This window comes from Diuraphis noxia, unplaced genomic scaffold (genome assembly GCF_037042655.1).
Source record: "Diuraphis noxia isolate RWA-SAM2 unplaced genomic scaffold, SU_Dnox_SAM2 contig0004, whole genome shotgun sequence".
In the NCBI taxonomy this organism is placed as follows: Eukaryota; Metazoa; Arthropoda; class Insecta; order Hemiptera; family Aphididae; genus Diuraphis; species Diuraphis noxia.
Genome location: NW_028301714.1, coordinates 32,578,363 through 32,596,601, shown reverse-complemented (window position 1 = coordinate 32,596,601; position 18,239 = coordinate 32,578,363). Strand labels below are relative to the sequence as shown.

At 34.9% G+C, this 18,239-nt stretch overlaps 2 protein-coding genes across 3 annotated transcripts in view; both read right to left on the bottom strand.

The window, feature by feature from the left end:
• dpy (fibrillin-like protein dumpy) overlaps nucleotides 1-18,239 on the bottom strand; it is a 125,565-nt gene that overhangs the window by 38,199 nt on the left and 69,127 nt on the right. For both annotated transcript variants that reach the window (XM_089227647.1, XM_089227648.1), the window contains 37 exons: nucleotides 17,978-18,172; nucleotides 17,661-17,903; nucleotides 17,248-17,571; nucleotides 16,830-17,162; nucleotides 16,438-16,758; nucleotides 16,021-16,347; nucleotides 15,609-15,932; nucleotides 14,984-15,316; nucleotides 14,605-14,910; nucleotides 14,216-14,539; nucleotides 12,015-12,341; nucleotides 11,624-11,947; nucleotides 11,217-11,552; nucleotides 10,744-11,073; nucleotides 10,296-10,607; nucleotides 9,900-10,232; nucleotides 9,483-9,803; nucleotides 9,073-9,384; nucleotides 8,667-8,990; nucleotides 8,276-8,599; nucleotides 7,895-8,203; nucleotides 7,405-7,731; nucleotides 6,992-7,315; nucleotides 6,605-6,916; nucleotides 6,127-6,450; nucleotides 5,627-5,956; nucleotides 5,236-5,547; nucleotides 4,848-5,180; nucleotides 4,461-4,775; nucleotides 4,081-4,392; nucleotides 3,691-4,020; nucleotides 3,319-3,627; nucleotides 2,936-3,250; nucleotides 2,447-2,773; nucleotides 2,058-2,375; nucleotides 1,690-1,998; nucleotides 1,298-1,624 (listed from right to left, as the gene is read on the bottom strand). In XM_089227647.1, coding sequence (XP_089083773.1) covers nucleotides 1,298-1,624; nucleotides 1,690-1,998; nucleotides 2,058-2,375; nucleotides 2,447-2,773; nucleotides 2,936-3,250; nucleotides 3,319-3,627; nucleotides 3,691-4,020; nucleotides 4,081-4,392; nucleotides 4,461-4,775; nucleotides 4,848-5,180; nucleotides 5,236-5,547; nucleotides 5,627-5,956; nucleotides 6,127-6,450; nucleotides 6,605-6,916; nucleotides 6,992-7,315; nucleotides 7,405-7,731; nucleotides 7,895-8,203; nucleotides 8,276-8,599; nucleotides 8,667-8,990; nucleotides 9,073-9,384; nucleotides 9,483-9,803; nucleotides 9,900-10,232; nucleotides 10,296-10,607; nucleotides 10,744-11,073; nucleotides 11,217-11,552; nucleotides 11,624-11,947; nucleotides 12,015-12,341; nucleotides 14,216-14,539; nucleotides 14,605-14,910; nucleotides 14,984-15,316; nucleotides 15,609-15,932; nucleotides 16,021-16,347; nucleotides 16,438-16,758; nucleotides 16,830-17,162; nucleotides 17,248-17,571; nucleotides 17,661-17,903; nucleotides 17,978-18,172 — 11,706 coding nt within the window. The remainder of the gene's footprint in view (nucleotides 1-1,297; nucleotides 1,625-1,689; nucleotides 1,999-2,057; nucleotides 2,376-2,446; nucleotides 2,774-2,935; nucleotides 3,251-3,318; nucleotides 3,628-3,690; nucleotides 4,021-4,080; nucleotides 4,393-4,460; nucleotides 4,776-4,847; nucleotides 5,181-5,235; nucleotides 5,548-5,626; nucleotides 5,957-6,126; nucleotides 6,451-6,604; nucleotides 6,917-6,991; nucleotides 7,316-7,404; nucleotides 7,732-7,894; nucleotides 8,204-8,275; nucleotides 8,600-8,666; nucleotides 8,991-9,072; nucleotides 9,385-9,482; nucleotides 9,804-9,899; nucleotides 10,233-10,295; nucleotides 10,608-10,743; nucleotides 11,074-11,216; nucleotides 11,553-11,623; nucleotides 11,948-12,014; nucleotides 12,342-14,215; nucleotides 14,540-14,604; nucleotides 14,911-14,983; nucleotides 15,317-15,608; nucleotides 15,933-16,020; nucleotides 16,348-16,437; nucleotides 16,759-16,829; nucleotides 17,163-17,247; nucleotides 17,572-17,660; nucleotides 17,904-17,977; nucleotides 18,173-18,239) is intronic.
• Nucleotides 12,370-13,287, bottom strand: LOC149055971 (uncharacterized). The gene is made up of 2 exons (XM_089227649.1): nucleotides 12,973-13,287; nucleotides 12,370-12,897 (listed from the first exon to the last, which is right to left on the bottom strand). Exons 1-2 carry the CDS (start codon nucleotides 13,256-13,258, stop codon nucleotides 12,563-12,565), a joined length of 621 nt encoding a protein of 206 aa, XP_089083775.1. The 5' UTR covers nucleotides 13,259-13,287; the 3' UTR covers nucleotides 12,370-12,562.

Below are 18,239 nucleotides of genomic sequence, written 5' to 3'. Positions count from 1 at the left end.
ATAAGTTCTTCTTACCAATCTTACCTCTATATAATATTCTGAAAACATTTAGTTAGTTTTTATAAGTTAAGGACTAAGAATAACTTACCGATCCTAAATTTAAATAATAATAAGCTAAATATAATCAACTTGAGATACTAAATATTAATAAATATTATATTTAGGTACTTAAAAATAAATACAATTAAGTATTATTAAGTAACTTATTCATATCAGGTAGATATTAAGATTCGACGTCTCTAGTTTAAATATATAAAATAAAAATTGCATAAACATTATATATTATGTTCTTTTGAATATCGCTTAATATTACTTTTTCAATAAAATTTCTTTATAAGTAATTTTAAATTATCCTAAATTACATGCAAACATAAATAAATAATATTATACACATATAAAAATGTACTGAAATATTTGAATAAAAATTTAATGCATATAAACATACAACTACAGAATAAAAGTCATAGTACATAGCTTAACAATTTAACATTCAAAGCTTAAGAAATGTATATACAAATTAACTTAAAATTATTATATAGAACTCTTATCATGCTCACAAGATGCAACGTCAAACATATATACTCTCGATTTTAAACATATTTAATTCATTCTTTTCAAAATTTGTTCATGCACTAAGTAAATATTGTTTTAAGAAATTATGATATTATAATCGATTAAAAATCAATGACAGCATGCCATCCATTTTAAAACTACATTAATGTTCATATATGATTTACTTTAATGCATATATTTTCATTGATAATTTTATGATGTACCTATGAATCGTTTTTTTTTTGGGGGGGTTGGGGGGGTTGGGAGAGGAATGACATTTTTTATAAGTAGTTAAATTAATTTTATGAAATGACAGGTAAATGATTATATGAACTCATTAAAACTAATCTGCTCAACCGTTGATTGGAGGGAAGTATTAATTATGGTAGTATAATATTTTATTATGCAATAGCTTTATTAATAAATGATAAAATATTTTAATATATTATATTAAAAACAAAAATGCTTATCAAATGATAGTGTCATTGTTGTGAATTTTATTATTAATGTTTTAAAAATGTATTATGGCCTTTGATATAAGTTATTTGTGAAACTTTAATTTAAATTACCATGTACTTATATCATTATTATTAATTTTACGATTTAAACCATAAATCAAAAATCAGCAAGCACTAAAAACATATGTTAATGAAGCAAGCGTTAAAAAAAAATGTTCATTAAATTATATAGCGTGTTTTAACTCAAATTTATAAAGCATATTCATGCAAATATCTTAAAATCTTACCCGGGACTGATTGACAATATGTAAACGGATCTCCGGTAAATCCATTATTGCAGGAACACATGGGAGTGTGATTAATTACAGAACATACAGCATTTGAGCCACATGAACCAGGGCAAGGGTCTGTGCATTTTTGATTAATACATGATAAATGGCTAGGACATTCTGGATTAATTGTACATTCCGGTCTACATGATGGTGGTGTTCCAACATAATTTGGTAAGCATGAGCACGCTGGTGCACCTCCACGATCTCTACACTCAGAATTGGGCCCACACGGTGACGGGACACAAACATTAATAGGATCAGCTGATGGTGTTGGTTTTATTTCTGGAATAAAATAATATAGTATTTAAAGTATAAAATTTAAATATTGTATTTAATAAATATGTTACCTTGAACAGGATAACAACTCCTAAATGGATCTCCACTATGTCGTGGTGGACAAGTACAGATAGGACTATGATTTACTACTTTACAATTAGCAAGATGGCCACAAGTTCCAGGACATGGATCACGGCATTTGCTCATTAGACATGCTTGAGTTAAAGGACACTCTGCACTAACAACACATTCTGGTCGACAAGAAGGCGGTGAACCGATCATAGTATTTTGACATGAACAGACAGCATGTCCTTCTACTACACGACAGACACTGTTTGGTCCACATGGAGAAGGATTACATGGGTCTTTAGATGGTTCATCTATAAGAATATTTTTTATGTAATTATATATATTTTTTAAAATATAATTTGATTTATACCTTGAACTTTAATAGGTCTACATATAACAAATGCATCACCAGCAGTACCAATTGGGCAACTGCATGTTGGAATATGGTTGATGACATCACATATGGCTCCTTGACCACATGTGCCTGGACAAGGATCTTGACACTTTTGGTTTAAACATGCTTTATTCCTAGGACAATCTGTGTTCATTGTACACTCAGGTCGACAACCTATTAATGGATCTCCAAAATAGTTAGTCAGACATTGACAAACTCCATTGTAACATTGTGCATTGGAACCACAAGGTGATGGATTGCATGGATCGGTAGGTGTGGCTAGTGTTGGTTGCACTAAAAATAATATTTTATAATTTTAATATTAAATGATTAAACACATTAGAATTATAAGTAAATTATTGTACCTATTATTGGATTACATTGCGTGAATGGATCACCATTGTATCCAGAGATACATGTACAAGTTGGTATATGATTTTGAACTCTACAGTCTGTATTTAAACCACAAGATCCATAACATGGATCTCTACATTTATCTGATATACAAGCCAATACAGAAGGACAGTCAGAATTTACGGAACATTCCGGTCGACAATTTGGTGGAGAACCGACATAATTTGTTCGACATGAACATGATGGTTGATTTCCAACTGGTCTACATTCAGAATTCGGTCCACATGGTGAGGGGATACAAGGATTTGTAGGTATCACCGGTTCATCTAATGGTTTCACTGTGTGATAATATATAGTCAATTAAGTGTTTTATTTATAATATTTACAGTTAATTAATCAATCTATCAATCCATATCAGAAACCACAAACACAAACTGAGTATCAATGTTAATGATTTTGGATTCTATAGATAGAATAAAGATAATGGATTAGTAACAAACCTGGTTGTAGATAACATCTTGTGAAAGGATCACCAATCATACCAGGTGAACATGTGCAAATTGGACTATGATTAATAACTTCACAACGAGCATTTAATCCACATGTTCCAGGACAGGGGTCTGTGCATTTGAATTTATGACAAGCTTTATTCGATGGACATTCATTGTTTACGACACACTCTGGTCTACAATTTGGTGGAGTTCCTTGGTATTCTATTTGACAAGAACATACTGCTTGTTGGTTTACATTTTTACATTGGCTGTTAGGTCCACAAGGTGATGGATGGCAAGGATCATACACTGTTGCTTGGGTTGCTAATTTTATGAATATTTAATAATTTTAAGATATTATTTATTAACAATTTTAAAAATAAATATTTTACTTGGAGGTTGAGGTTGGCAGTACGTGAATGGATTTCCTATATATCCAGACATACAGTTGCAAGTTGGAACATGACTAATGACTGTACAAACAGCGTCTACTCCACATACACCGGGACAAGGATCAACACATTTATTTCCAATACATGCCTTATTTGTTGGGCAGTCAGAACTATGAACACATTCAGGTCGGCAACCCTCATATGGGTTTCCATAATAATCATTAATGCAAGAACAAGATCCGGCACCATCTTGTTGCTTACATATTGCATTTGCACCACATGGAGATGGTTCACATGGATTTAAATTTTCTAAATATGTGAAAGAAATTAAGAAATAATTTAACTAAATGTATAAATACAATATTAACGTACCTTGTTGATAAATACATTGAACGAATGGATTTCCTGTATATCCAGAGGGACATAGACACGAAACTGCATGATTAACAACTTGGCAATGTGCATCACTTCCACACGATCCTGGACACGGATCTTTACATTTGTTGTTAATGCAAGCAAGAGTTGATGGACAATCTGGGTTTATTATACATTCTGGTCGACAATTTGGTGGAGCACCAATATAAGATGGAAGACATGAACATGATGGATTATTTCCTGAAGCTATACATTGAGAATTCGGTCCACATGGTGAAGGAATACACGGATGTTTTGGTGGATCGTTTTGAGGTGGAAGAATTGGCTCTGAAAAATTTAATTAAATAAATAAAATTATAGATAGATAAATAATTTGTTAAAATTTACTTTGTATTGTATAACAGCTTCGGAATGGGTCTCCAGTTTGTCCTTCTCTACAACTGCAGATTGGACTGTGATTGATTACTTCACATCTAGCTCCAGAACCACAAGCTCCTAAACATGGGTTGATACATTTCATGTTTACACATGCTTTGTCTGGATTACATTCAGAGCTGATAGTACATTCTGGGCGGCATGATGGTGGTGAACCAATGTAATTTGGTAAGCAAGAACACACCGCATGATTATCTGAATTTCGACATTGGCTGTAAGGACCACACGGAGATGGACTACAAGGATCACTTGATACAGGAACATCTAAATAAAAAAAATAAAACTTTTAATTTTAAACAACTTTGCATGAGATTAAAATAACTAATTTTTACCATCTGGAATAGGTCGACAGATTGTGAATGGATCTCCTGAATATTTGGTTGGGCATGAACAAATTGGAATGTGATTCACTACATCACAATTGGCACCTTGTCCACAAGTTCCAATACACGGATCGCTACATTTATTTCTTATACATGCTTTGTCTCTAGAACATTCTGTATTCAACACACACTCTGGACGACAATTCTCATATGGGTTTCCTGTGTATTCTGGCAAACATTCACAATTTCCATTTCCTTTGCAGATCGCGTTTGGACCACAAGGTGATGGATTACAAGGATCAGATGCTAGTGGTCTCTCGGTAGCTTTTATGAAAGTTAAAATATATATTAATAAGAATTTAATACCCAGTTTAAATCTATTAATATTTTACGTACTTATTTGTATTTGTGTACAAAAGTCAAACGGATCTCCAGTTAGACCATTATTACAAGTGCATATTGGAATATGATTAAGAACGTGGCAATTCGCATTTAATCCACATGATCCTACACATGGGTCACGACATTTTTGATTCATACAAGCCAATTGACTTGGGCATTCCGCACTTAAAACACATTCAGGTCTGCATGAAGGTGGTGATCCAATGAAGTCTGGTAAGCATGAGCATACAGGGTTCCCATTTTGTATCTGGCATTGTGAGTTAGGTCCACACGGAGTTGGGTAACACGATGCTGGACGTTCGGTAACTGGAGGTGTTGGTGTGGTAGCTGTAAATAAATTTGAAAAATTATCTCATTTAATTAGTTTATTTTGTATTCTTACGTATTAAGGCACAATGTGAGAATGGATCTCCAGAATATCCAGCTGGGCATGCACAAATAGGGTTATGATTCCTCACAGTACACAAGGCTTGAATCCCGCAAGTATTTGGACAAGGATCCAAACATTTTTGATTTGTACAAGCTTTGTCTAAAGGACATTCGGAACTGACAACACATTCAGGTCTACATACAGGTGGACTACCCATATAATTTGGCAAACAAGAGCAAACGGCCTGATCGTTAATTTTTCGACACTGACTGTTAGGTCCACATGGTGATGGATGACATGGATCAATCGGTTCTCTCTGTGTTGCTGTTGTTTCAACAATACAATTGTTATTATAATATATTTATAAGCGCTAAAATACAATTGCATTATTAAAAATACTAACGAATGACTGGTATCGGACGACAAGAAGTAAATGGATCACCAGTAAAAGATGGTGGACAAGAGCAAATAGGTATGTGTTTCACAACTGTACATATTGCCTCAGAACCACATGTTCCTGGACATGGGTCTATACATTTATAACCAATACAGGCCAAAGCCAAATTACAATCGTCGTTGTTTTCACATTCTCTTCGACATCCCGTGTAAGGATCACCGAAGAATCCTGTAGAGCACGTACAAGCTGCAACTCCATTTCTATTGACACAATCAGAATTTGGACCACATGGTGATGGATAGCAAGGATCTACGGCTTCTGGTGATCTTTCGGTAGCTATATAAGGCAATAAAAATATGCTGGTCTATATGCATTTTAACAAATACTTGTAGATAAAAATATTTAATTTATTTAAAGTGTTATTAAAATGTAAAACTATTCCGTCAATGAATTAATCATATTTGTCATAAGTATTAAGTGTACATAGTAGTAGTCTTTGTTCTTACAGGTAGGTAACAGTTGGCAATATGTAAGGGCATCGCCAGTGTACCCAGGTAAACAAGTACAAACTGGGTGGTGATTGATAACTCTACAATGAGCATATTGTCCACATGATCCTGGGCATGGATCAGAGCATTTTTCATTGATACATGCCAAGTTACTTGAACATTCCGCGCTAATAACACACTCAGGCCTACAATTGGGTGGCCGACCAATGTAGTTTTGCAAACAAGAACATGCAGCTGTATTGCTCACCACTCTACATTGAGAGTGAGGTCCACAAGGTGATGGAGAGCAAGGGGCTGTAGGCGGTGAAGGAGTGGTTGTGGCTAAAGTGAGAAAAAGAAAAAAAGAAAAACATGCAACAGAGTTTCAGATAGTAATACAAGAAATCACATATATCATAATTATCATGCAATAGAATAAAGAAACGCAAAAGATTTTCAAGTAAAAAGTACCAATCATTCACTATACAATTCTTACGTTGTATTTTGTTGCAAGAAGCAAAAGGATCGCCCGTATATCCGGGGGAACAGCTACAAATGGGATTGTGATTTACTACTTGACACCTTGTATTTAGGCCACAAGTACCAATGCAGGGGTCACTACATTTTTGATTAACACAAGCTTTGTTTTGACTACATTCTGAACTGACAATGCATTCAGGACGACAAGATGGAGGTGTACCGATATAGGAACTTAAACATGAACAAACGGCGTGGTCGTTAAGTTCTCTACATTGACTGTTAGGCCCACACGGAGATGGAACACAAGGATCTATTGGAGTAGCTTCAGCTAAAAAAATCAAGTCAAAACAATATTTTTATAAATGGTAATTACTATTTATAGAGAAATAGAACATATTCTTACTTATGGGTATAACATTACATATGCTCAACGGATCACCAGTGTATCCTGGTACACAACTGCATGAAGGCGCGTGGTTCAGAACTTTACATTCTGCATTAAGTCCACATGTTCCAGGACATGGATCCTTACATTTATTATTTGCACATGCTTTTGTACGGTCACAATCTGCATTCGTAACACATTCAGGTCTACATCCCGTGTATGGATCACCGAAATATTCAGGTAGACAAACACAAGAACCAGCACCGTTTTTTTCTCGGCAAATAGAATTAGCTCCACATGGAGATGGATTGCATGGATCTCTCGGTCCTTCAGTGGGAGGAACTATACCAAATATAAATCACGATGAGTTATTAAAATAGAGACGTTGCGACAGTTGTTAATATATATATATATATATATGATTGTATTACTTTGTTGAACGATGGAACACCCAGCAAATGGATCCCCAGTATATCCAGTTTCACAAGTACACTGTGGTCTATGATTACGAGTTACACAGGTCGCGTGCACTCCACAAGAACCAGGGCAAGGGTCTTTGCAACGTTCATTCAAGCAAGCAAGATTTCCCGGACATTCTGCATTGATTGAACATTCTGGGCGACAGTTTGGTGGTCTTCCTATATAGTTTGGCAAACAAGAGCATGCTGGTGTGGAGCCAACTTCGTGGCATATGGAATTAAGACCACATGGGGATGGAATACAAGGATTTCCACTTGGCGGTGGCTGAGTTGGTCGTGCTAAAATAAAGATAAAAATTTTATTTAAAAATAATTATTTTTAAAATCGATGTACGTTAATTATTTAAATATTTTAAATTATTTATTTTTATTTATTTTATTTCTTTAGAATTTATTGAAAAAAACTATTTTTTTGCATGGTTATAGAAATTTATAAACTTACGTTCTGATTTACATTGAACAAATGGATCACCAATTAAACCATTTGGGCAACTGCAAATTGGATTATGATTTATGACTTGACACCTTGCTCCAATACCACATATTCCAATACAAGGGTCTGAACATTTTTGATTAATACAAGCTCTATTTTGAGGGCATTCTGAACTAACAACACATTCTGGACGACAACCCGGAGGTGTTCCAACATAGTTAGTTTGACAAGAACACACTGCGTGGCCATTCACAGTTCTACACATACTATAAGGCCCACAAGGAGAAGGTTCACATGGATTTTTAGGTATTTCATCCACTATAAATAATATAAAAATTATAATGATTATTCATAATATTAAATATTGAAGATAAATAATATAAATCTTACTCGGTGGTGGCATATGACATGCGGTAATAGGATTGCCAGTGTAACCTGGGAAACATGTACACGATGGCGTGTGATTGATAACATTACATTCAGCATTAAGACCACAAGTACCAGGACAAGGATCGCGGCATTTATTATTTACACATGCTTTACTCCTATCACATTCCGAATTAGTCACACATTCTGGTCTACAACCCGTGTAAGGATCACCAAAATATTCTGGTAAACATATACAAGATCCTGCTCCATTACGTTCTTTGCATATAGCGTTTGCTCCACATGGTGATGGGTTACAAGGCATTTTAGGCCCTTCAGTTGGAACAACTAAAATTTTAAACATAATTTAGCAAAAATATTAGAAATTACATACGACAGTATAAAATAAACATACCTTGTTGTATTAAAGAACATCCAGCAAATGGATCTCCTGTATAACCTGGTTCACAGTTACATTGTGGACTATGGTTTATAGTTACACACGTAGCATATATTCCACATGAGCCCGGACATGGATCTTTACATTTTTCTTTTGAACATGCTAAATTCCCCGGACATTCAGCATTGATGGTGCATTCTGGTCTGCAATTAGGCGGTCGTCCAATGTAACTGCCCAAACATGAACATGCTGGGGTATTACCAATTTCACGACATATTGAATTTGGACCGCATGGAGATGGCACACATGGATTGGTTGGTATATCAGCTGGTGGAGGTTCTATGTATAACGTTTATATTTAGATTAATGCTGTTTTCCAAAAACATAAAATGTACAGTTTGTGTTGAATATAAATACTTACGTTCTTTGAAGCACCGTATAAACGGATCTCCGTTATAACCCGGTGGACAACTACAAATTGGATTATGATTGACTACTTGACATCTTCCATTTGATCCACATGTACCAGGACACGGGTCTATACATTTCTTTCTAACGCATGCTTTATCCTGGGGACATTCAGAGCTCACCATACATTCCGGGCGACATGATGGAGGTGTTCCAATGTAATCTGTTTGGCATGAACATACAGCATGATTATTCACAGGTCTGCATTGACTGTATGGACCACATGGCGAAGGAATACATGGATTTGAAGGTGGTTCTGGATCAACTAAAAATAAACATTTAGTATTATCTTTAAGTAAAGTATAAGTAATATAATCAATTATATCATTAAAGAAAGATACAACTAAATAACATTATACATACGTAATGGTTGAATGTAGCAAGATAACGTTGGATCTCCAGTATAATCTACTGGACAATAACAAGATGGTGAATGGTTAATAACCCTGCATTCTGCATTCAAACCACAGACGCCTGGACATGGGTCACGACATTTGTTATTCATACAGGATTTACTACGATCACAATCAGAATTGGTCACACATTCTGGCCTACATCCAGTGTACGGATCTCCAAAATATTCAGGCAAACACGAACAAGAGCCAGCACCATTTCGTTCTTTACATACTGCATTTGCTCCACATGGCGATGGGTTGCATGGCATTTTTGGTCCTTCAGTAGGAACTAAAAAAATATTTAAATATAAATACATAATTATACCAATATAAAACATATTCATATATTTTTTTAACATTGATACCATTAAATAAAATATCTTACATTGTTGTATGAGGGAACATCCACTAAATGGATCTCCAGTGTAACCATTTTGGCAAATGCACTGAGGTACATGTTTGACTGTATTACATGTTGCGTATATTCCACATGAGCCAGGACATGGATCACGACATTTTTCGTTGACACAAGCAAGATTTCCGGGGCATTCAGCATTAATTGTACATTCTGGGCGGCAATTAGGTGGCCGACCAATATAATTAGACAAACACGAACATGCAGGCGTTCCACTGTGGTCACGGCATAAAGAATTAGGTCCACATGGTGATGGAATACACGGATTAGTCGGAATGGATGGTTCATCATAATATATTGGTTCTAATAAATATTATAAGTATTATTTATTATTAAAGTTATATTTTACTATTTAATAATACGAACTTTCTTGTAAACACCGGACAAATGGATCACCAGTATATCCAGCTGAACAGCTACATATTGGATTGTGATTAACAACTTGGCACCGAGCATTAAGGCCACAGGTTCCGGGACATGGGTCTACACATTTTTGATTGACACATGCCTTATCTTGAGCACATTCAGAACTAATCATACATTCTGGATGACAAGCTGGGGGTGTACCAATATAATTTGTTTGACATGAACAAACTGCATGGTCATTAATTGTCCTGCATTGACTGTACGGGCCACAAGGTGAAGGTATGCAAGGATTTTTAGGTGGTAGATCTGGGCCTAAAAGTGGGCATAGCACAAAGAAAAACATGCATCGTACAATAGAGATAGATAAGAATGAAGACTCAGTTTAAAATACCAATGCATGCAAAGTGAAAACAAGCTAATAAGTAGATAGTAAGGGAAGAAATCTTACTGGCAACTGGGAGAAGTTGACAAGCAGACAATGGATTGCCAGTATATCCTGGAAGACAAGCACATGAAGGAGAATGGTTGATAACTCTGCATTCAGCATATAAACCACACATTCCTGGACACGGGTCACGACACTTATTGTTTATGCAAGCTCTGTCTCTAGGACATTCACTATTTAGCACGCACTCTGGTCTACATCCTGTATAAGGATCCCCTGTATATTCAGGAATACATGCACAAGATCCGGCATTATTTCTTTCTTTGCATATAGCATTTGCCCCACAAGGTGATGGGTTACACGGATCACTTGGCACATCTGCTGGTGGTGGTACTAAAATGGGAAAATTTGTGTTGCAATTTGTGTGTTAAATGTATTTGTCATATATAAGCTAAATCAATGATACCTCAAGTAACTTAATATTTTGATAAATACTCTAACAAGTTGCATAATAATAGTGTAATTATAATCCTTACGTGAAATTGGTGTTGGTCGGCAGGCTATAAATGGATCACCGGTATACCCATCATTGCATTTACATACAGGATTATGGGAAATCACTTTGCAAAAGGCATTTATACCACAGGAACCAGGACAAGGATCTATACACCGTTCATTAACACAAGCCAAATTGCCAAAGCATTCGGCATTTATTGTGCATTCTGGTCTGCAGCAAGGAGGTCGACCAATATAGTTTGGTAAACAAGAACATATTGGAACATAATCTTTGGGATGGCATATAGAATTTGGACCACACGGTGATGGAACACAAGGATTTTGTGGCAGTCTATCCTGTTCTGGTGGTAAAGGCTCTAAACATTCCCCATGCATCAAATCAATAAAATGTATAAAGCAACTAAAAGCATAACTACGGCATTCTTACTTTCAATAATAGCACAGCGAACAAATGGATCACCGTAATAACCTGAATAGCAACTACATATTGGACTATGATTTACGACCCGACATTGTGCATTGTAACCGCATGTGCCTGGACACGGGTCTGAACAAATTTGATTTACACATGATTTATCTTGTGGACAATCCGAACTAGTTATGCACTCTGGATGACAATTTGGAGGATTTCCAAAGTATCCAGGTAAACAAGAGCATACTGCATGGCCATTTACAGCTCGGCACTGACTGTATTGCCCACAAGGCGATTTCATGCAAGGGTTTTTCGTAATTAACAAATCAACTTCACATGCTATGTAATAAAATAATTATAAGAAGAGAACTTAAAGAAAAGCAATTGCAATATGTACAACTCTTACTTGGATCAAACTCAATTTTATGACACGATAATAAAGCACTTCCGGTGTACCCTTGCAAACAATAACAAGTTGGAGCATGATTGCTGACTTTACATTCAGCATATAAACCACAAGCACCAATACAAGGATCTATACATTTGTAATTGATACATGCTTTATTCCAGGCACAATCAAGATTGTTTACACATTCTGGTCGACATCCAGAGTATGGATCGCCAAAATATTCTGAGATACATGAACAAGAACCAGCACCATTTGATTCTTTACATACAGCGTTTGCTCCACATGGTGAAGGGTTGCAAGGAGTTACAGGCGTATAATCGATAGCTAAAAAACGATTATAAATAATCTACATTCTAATGCAATACAATACGTAAATACATTTATATAAGCATAATCTAATATATTATCTGATCACCGAAGCAAACAATACATAAACTATTAAACATGCATGAACTTACCTTTATGATAAAAAGATTCCGATTAATGTTATAATTACACATTTATTAGAACCAGTACTAACATAATAAAATTAAAAATCTAAATAATTAATTTATGGATTGAGTCTTACATAGCAATGAACATATTTTAAAAGGATCTCCAGTGAATCCTTTCGGACACATGCACAAAGGTCTATGATTGACCACACTGCAGAATGCTTGAGGCGCGCAGCTACCAGGACATGGGTTAGTACAGCGGTTATTAATACACACCTTTGTGCGATTACAATCTGCATTTAATGTACATTCCGGTCGACAATTTGGCGGCAAACCCATGTACCCAGCTTGACAAGAACATACGGGCTGGTTGTCATAAGAATGGCAGACCGAATAAAGACCACACGGGTTCTTATCGCATGGATTAGTATTATTGTCCAAGCATTCTAGACGATTCATGCATTTTTTTGTGTTAATAGAAAATATAAATTATTAGAAATATCCTTTGATTTTGTGCTTACTTTCTGTTTTAAGACACCGTTTCATAGGATCACCACTAAAACCCGGTTTACAAACACATATAGCCTTATGATTAATTACCCGGCAATGAGAATTGGGTGCACATAAACCTGAACAAGGATCTGTGCACCGGTGATTAACACAAGCTTTATTTGGCGCACATTCTGAGCTAATCACGCATCCTGGTCGGCAGTTGGGTGGCGTCCCAGTATAACCATACTGGCATAAACACACAATGCGATTTTTGATTATTGAGCAATTGCTGAATGGACCACAGAGATTTTGCATGCATAGCGAATTTTGCTTATGAGGAATATTAGAAGCTATAATTAGATTATTAGCATATTATTAGTAGAAATAGTAAAATGTTCACATAAATGTTTTCTAATGGAATATATAATTATATTATGAAGTAATGAAATATTTCTAATTTAATATAAAAATGTATATAAGTATATAACATATAACATATTATGGAATTGCACGTACTTCTAAATGCATAGATAATATACTTTAAAAAAAAAATGTATTATCTATAACATTTTTAAAATATGACTTATTTTAATACTATTGTTCAGATATAATTTTAAGAAAACATTTATGGATGTAAAATTATAATTAATGACAGTGGATTGGAAGAAAGCATGCTTACAACTTGATATTTTATTGCACATTGTTAGTGGATTGCCAGTCATGCCACTTGGACAAAAGCAAATTGGGCTATGGTTGACTACTCCACAACGAGCGCGCATGCCACATGCGTTTTTGCACGGATCAGTGCATTCAGAGTTAATACAAGCAAATGATATAGGACATTCTACGCTGAGTGTACAATAAGGGCGGCATCCAATGTATGGGTCTCCAAAATAATTATGATTACAAACGCAAGTTTTATTGTTAATATTGCTCTTACATATTGCATTATGGCCACAAGTAGAACCATTACAAGACAGGCGAGGTTTTCCGTTTGGTTTTACTATTAATAATAATAATAACAATAACAACCTTAATCGTATAGTAGTCCAACTGTTGTAGTTCGTTTGTTAAGTAATTTTAATATCATTAATTAATATTTTAATCCTTAAATAACTATAAGCTGTTGGTGGTATATCCAGTTAATAAAATAATGATAGTAACTTATAACAATAAATGTTATTTGATTTATAAATAAATATTTATTACGAGTATTATTTAGTTTTAGTAAAAATATAAAAATATAAGTTTGTTTTATTAAACCAAACATACCTGCGACAGCATTACATCCGTTAAATGGATCCCCTTGGTATCCAGGCTCACACGAACACACTGGTTGATGGTTGATTACGGTACATCTAGAATTGAATCCACAAGATCCAGTACAAGGATCTCGACATTTACTCTGCAGACAAGCTAATCTAGTTGGACAATCAGCATGAATTAAGCATTCTGGTCGACAGTTTGGTGGAGCTCCAAGCATGCCCGGTAAACATGAGCAAACAGGTCTATTATCATGTTCCCTACACTCAGAATTAGCACCACATGGTGATGGGAAACAAGGGTCTTGGTAAACAATCGGAGGAGTTTTAGGTTCTGTAGAATTGTAAATGATAATTAAAATTTATTCATAATATTTTAGTCATCTTAGCAAGATTTACCTTCTTGAATACACCTCACGAATGGATCACCCACGAATTTCGGCGGACAAGTACAAATGGGATTGTGATTAATCACATTGCAACGTGCATGTAGTCCACATGTTCCAGGACAAGGATCTGAACACTTTTGTGCTATACATGCCTTATCTACTGGACATTCAGCACTTACAACACATTCCGGTCGACAAGAAGGAGGGGTTCCGATAAAACCTTGTATACATGAACAAACTGCATTATAACCTTGAGTACGACATTGACTATTTGGACCACAAGGTGAAGGTTCACATGGATTTTGGGGAGGTAGTGCTTCAAAAAATCATAAAATTACTTTATATTCAAATTAACACAAAAATAATAAGTTAAAATTTATCTAACTTACCATTAACTGGTTCTATTCTACAAGATTGGAATGGATCTCCAACATATCCGGGGAAACAAGTACAAACTGGTATATGACTAACAACATTACATTGAGCATTGAGACCACATACACCTGGACATGGATCTCGACAATGGCTAGCCAAACAAGCCAAGTTTGACATACAATCGCTGTTCATCAAACATTCTGGTCTACACCCACCAGAGTAAGGGTTACCGATATAAGGTGGTATGCAAACACATTTTGGAACTCCATTGTTTTCACTAAAACATTGAGTATTTTCACCACATGGCGAAGGATTACACGGATCTCTTGGAATTTCAGGTAATGCAGCTAAAATATTATTAAATAAGATGATTAGTTTGTATTTAAGCTAAACAAAAATTAACTAGATATAAATATAATGCATACATTTTTAAATATTACAAATTATATTTTATGAACTTCCTATTCATTCAAAAATTAAATTAAATTATTCTAAAATTGTTTTTTTTTCATATTTTGTTTAAAATATTAAAACATAACATTCATTTTGGCGTGTGTAATATGTAAGTATCTCACCTTTGAATCCTAAATAAAACTAATATGATTAAATGATAAGTATAATATTAAAGATAACACTTACTTGGTGGAATTCTAGTACAGCTTATAAATGCATCTCCTTCATAACCTGATATACAGGTACAGAATGGCGTATGATTAACAACATCACATTTAGCATTCAAGCCACATGATTTTGTGCATGGATTTTGACATTTTTCTTGAATACATGCTTTGTTATGTGGACATTCATGATTCATTATACATTCTGGCCGGCAATATGGCGGACTTCCGATATAATTTGGGGAACATGAACAAACTGGATGACCCTTTTTAATCTCACAAATTGAATTTGGGCCACATGGTGTAGGTTCACAAGGATTTCCAGGTACTTTAGGAGTTTCTTCACCTATGGGTAACATTCATAATAATATAAATATAACTATAATAAATAATAATAATAATACAATATCAATACATTTAAATGTAATACAAACCAAGTGGTAAATAACAGCTAACAAATGGATCACCGACGTGTCCTGGTGGACAACTACATATCGGATTATGGCAAATAGAATAACAATTAGCTCCAACACCACATGTACCAGGACATGGGTCAACACATTTTTGATTTAAGCAAGCTTGAGTTTGAGGACATTCCGCGCTTACTACACACTCTGGTTTACATACTGGTGGTGAGCCACGGTATCCTGGTAAACACGAACATGTTGCAAATCCTTGTTCCGAAATATGACATCGACTGTTAGAACCGCACGGTGAAGGGTCACAAGCATTATCTGCTGGGCCCATTATTGGCGGATAATCTAAAAAAACAAGATATTACGTATATATTATATTAAAATATGTTGAGTTTTTAGTCATCAATATTAAATTATCGACTAGGTATTATTTACTTGGTCTAGCAGCTTGATAACAGCTAACGAAAGGATCTCCTGAATAATCTTGTTGGCAAAAACATACAGGGAAATGGTTAACTACTTGGCATTGAGCATTAACACCACATACGCCCAAGCAAGGATTAACACATTTGTTATTAATACAAGATAATGTTTGACCACAATCAGTATTTATAACACATTCGGGCCTGCATGATAAATACGGGTTTCCATAATACTGTTGACGGCAAACACAAATAGTCATTCCATTTGATTTTTTGCATACAGCATTTGCTCCACATTGCACTTGGTCACATGAAATAGGCTTAGCCACATCATCTATAAACATAAATCAGTAAATCATAGCTTACAGAAACTCTAGATTTTAACTTATCACAGATTTTCCATACTTTGTTTTGGAGTAGTACAATGTTCGTATGGATTTCCTATTAGTCCCGATTGACAGGAACATATTGGATTATGATACACGACAGTACATTCAGCTTGAATACCACATGATCCTGGACAAGGATCAATACATTTTTGACCCACACAAGCTAAATTGAATGGACAATCAGAATTGTATAAACATTGTGGATGACATTGTGGATTCCATTGTTGTTCAGCTGAAGAGCAGGGATCACACATTGCTATCTGGCCACCATACACATTGCATGAAGCATACGGATCGCATGGTGAAGGTGCACAAGGTAGAGTCATATTTTTAAATGGCTCATCATCAGCTAAAAATTCCAAACAATTGGAAAGTTTTACACCATTTATAACATTATAAAAATGTTTAATATATTTAATTTATTTAATTCTTACGTTTTGGTAAACATTGTAAGAATGGATCACCAACAAAACCTTCTCTACAAGAACATAGTGGTGTATGATCTTTGCATTGGCATACGGCTCCAAGACCACAGATGTTACCAAATGCACATGGATCTCGACATCGGTAATCAATGCAAGCTTGATGATTCTTACAATCAGTATTTAAAACGCACTCTGGCTGACATCCATTCTTAGGATCTCCAACAAAATTTGTTAGGCATGTACATACGGGTTTACGATTTTGAATTTTACATTCTGTATTAATTCCGCATGGGTTAGGCAAACATGGATTTCCAGTTGGAGCTGGATCTGAACCTTTTATAAATAAATAATCAAAGATAATATTTTATTATTTTATTAATACACCTATAAATCAACTATAGTTATTAGTTATAATAACTTACTTATTTGATAACAACGGAAAAATGGATTTCCAGTTAATCCACGATCACACGTACATACAGGACGATGTTTTTCAACTTTGCACGAAGCTCCTACTCCACACGCTCCTGGACATGGATTATTACATTTATAACCTAAGCATGATTTATCCCAAGGGCAATCATCATTTGTTGTACATTCCGGGCCTCTACATCCTGTTAATGGATCTCCACCCATACCATCAGGACAGAAACATAACGGTTTTCCTATTTAATAGTTAAAAATTTTAACAAATTAATATTAAATTGTTGATGTAAATTTAAAAATATTTGTACAGTACCTTCAGATGAAATTTTGCAATATGCATATTTTCCACATGGATTTGGTTCACAAGGGCTCGTTGGAATTAAACTACAACCATCGTAAGGGTTTCCTGAATAGCCATTTTTACAATAACACTGTTCATTGCTTCCAGTTACATAACAATCAGCATTTGCTCCACAAGGTCCCGGTTGGCATAAGGTTTTTAGTGATTCTAAAAATCATTTTGTAATAAATTCCAAATTAAATTTTTAATTAGAATATATTTAATAGTACTTTAA

Bases quoted from the DNA above. Each gene is read 5' to 3' on its own strand.
- LOC149055971 (XM_089227649.1), bottom strand. From the start codon at position 13,258: ATGCAAAATCTCTGTGGTCCATTCAGCAATTGCTCAATAATCAAAAAT. The intron at 12,898-12,972 runs GTAAGCACAAAA...TGAATCGTCTAG, and splicing joins ACGGTGTCTTAAAACAGAAA to AATGCTTGGACAATAATACT.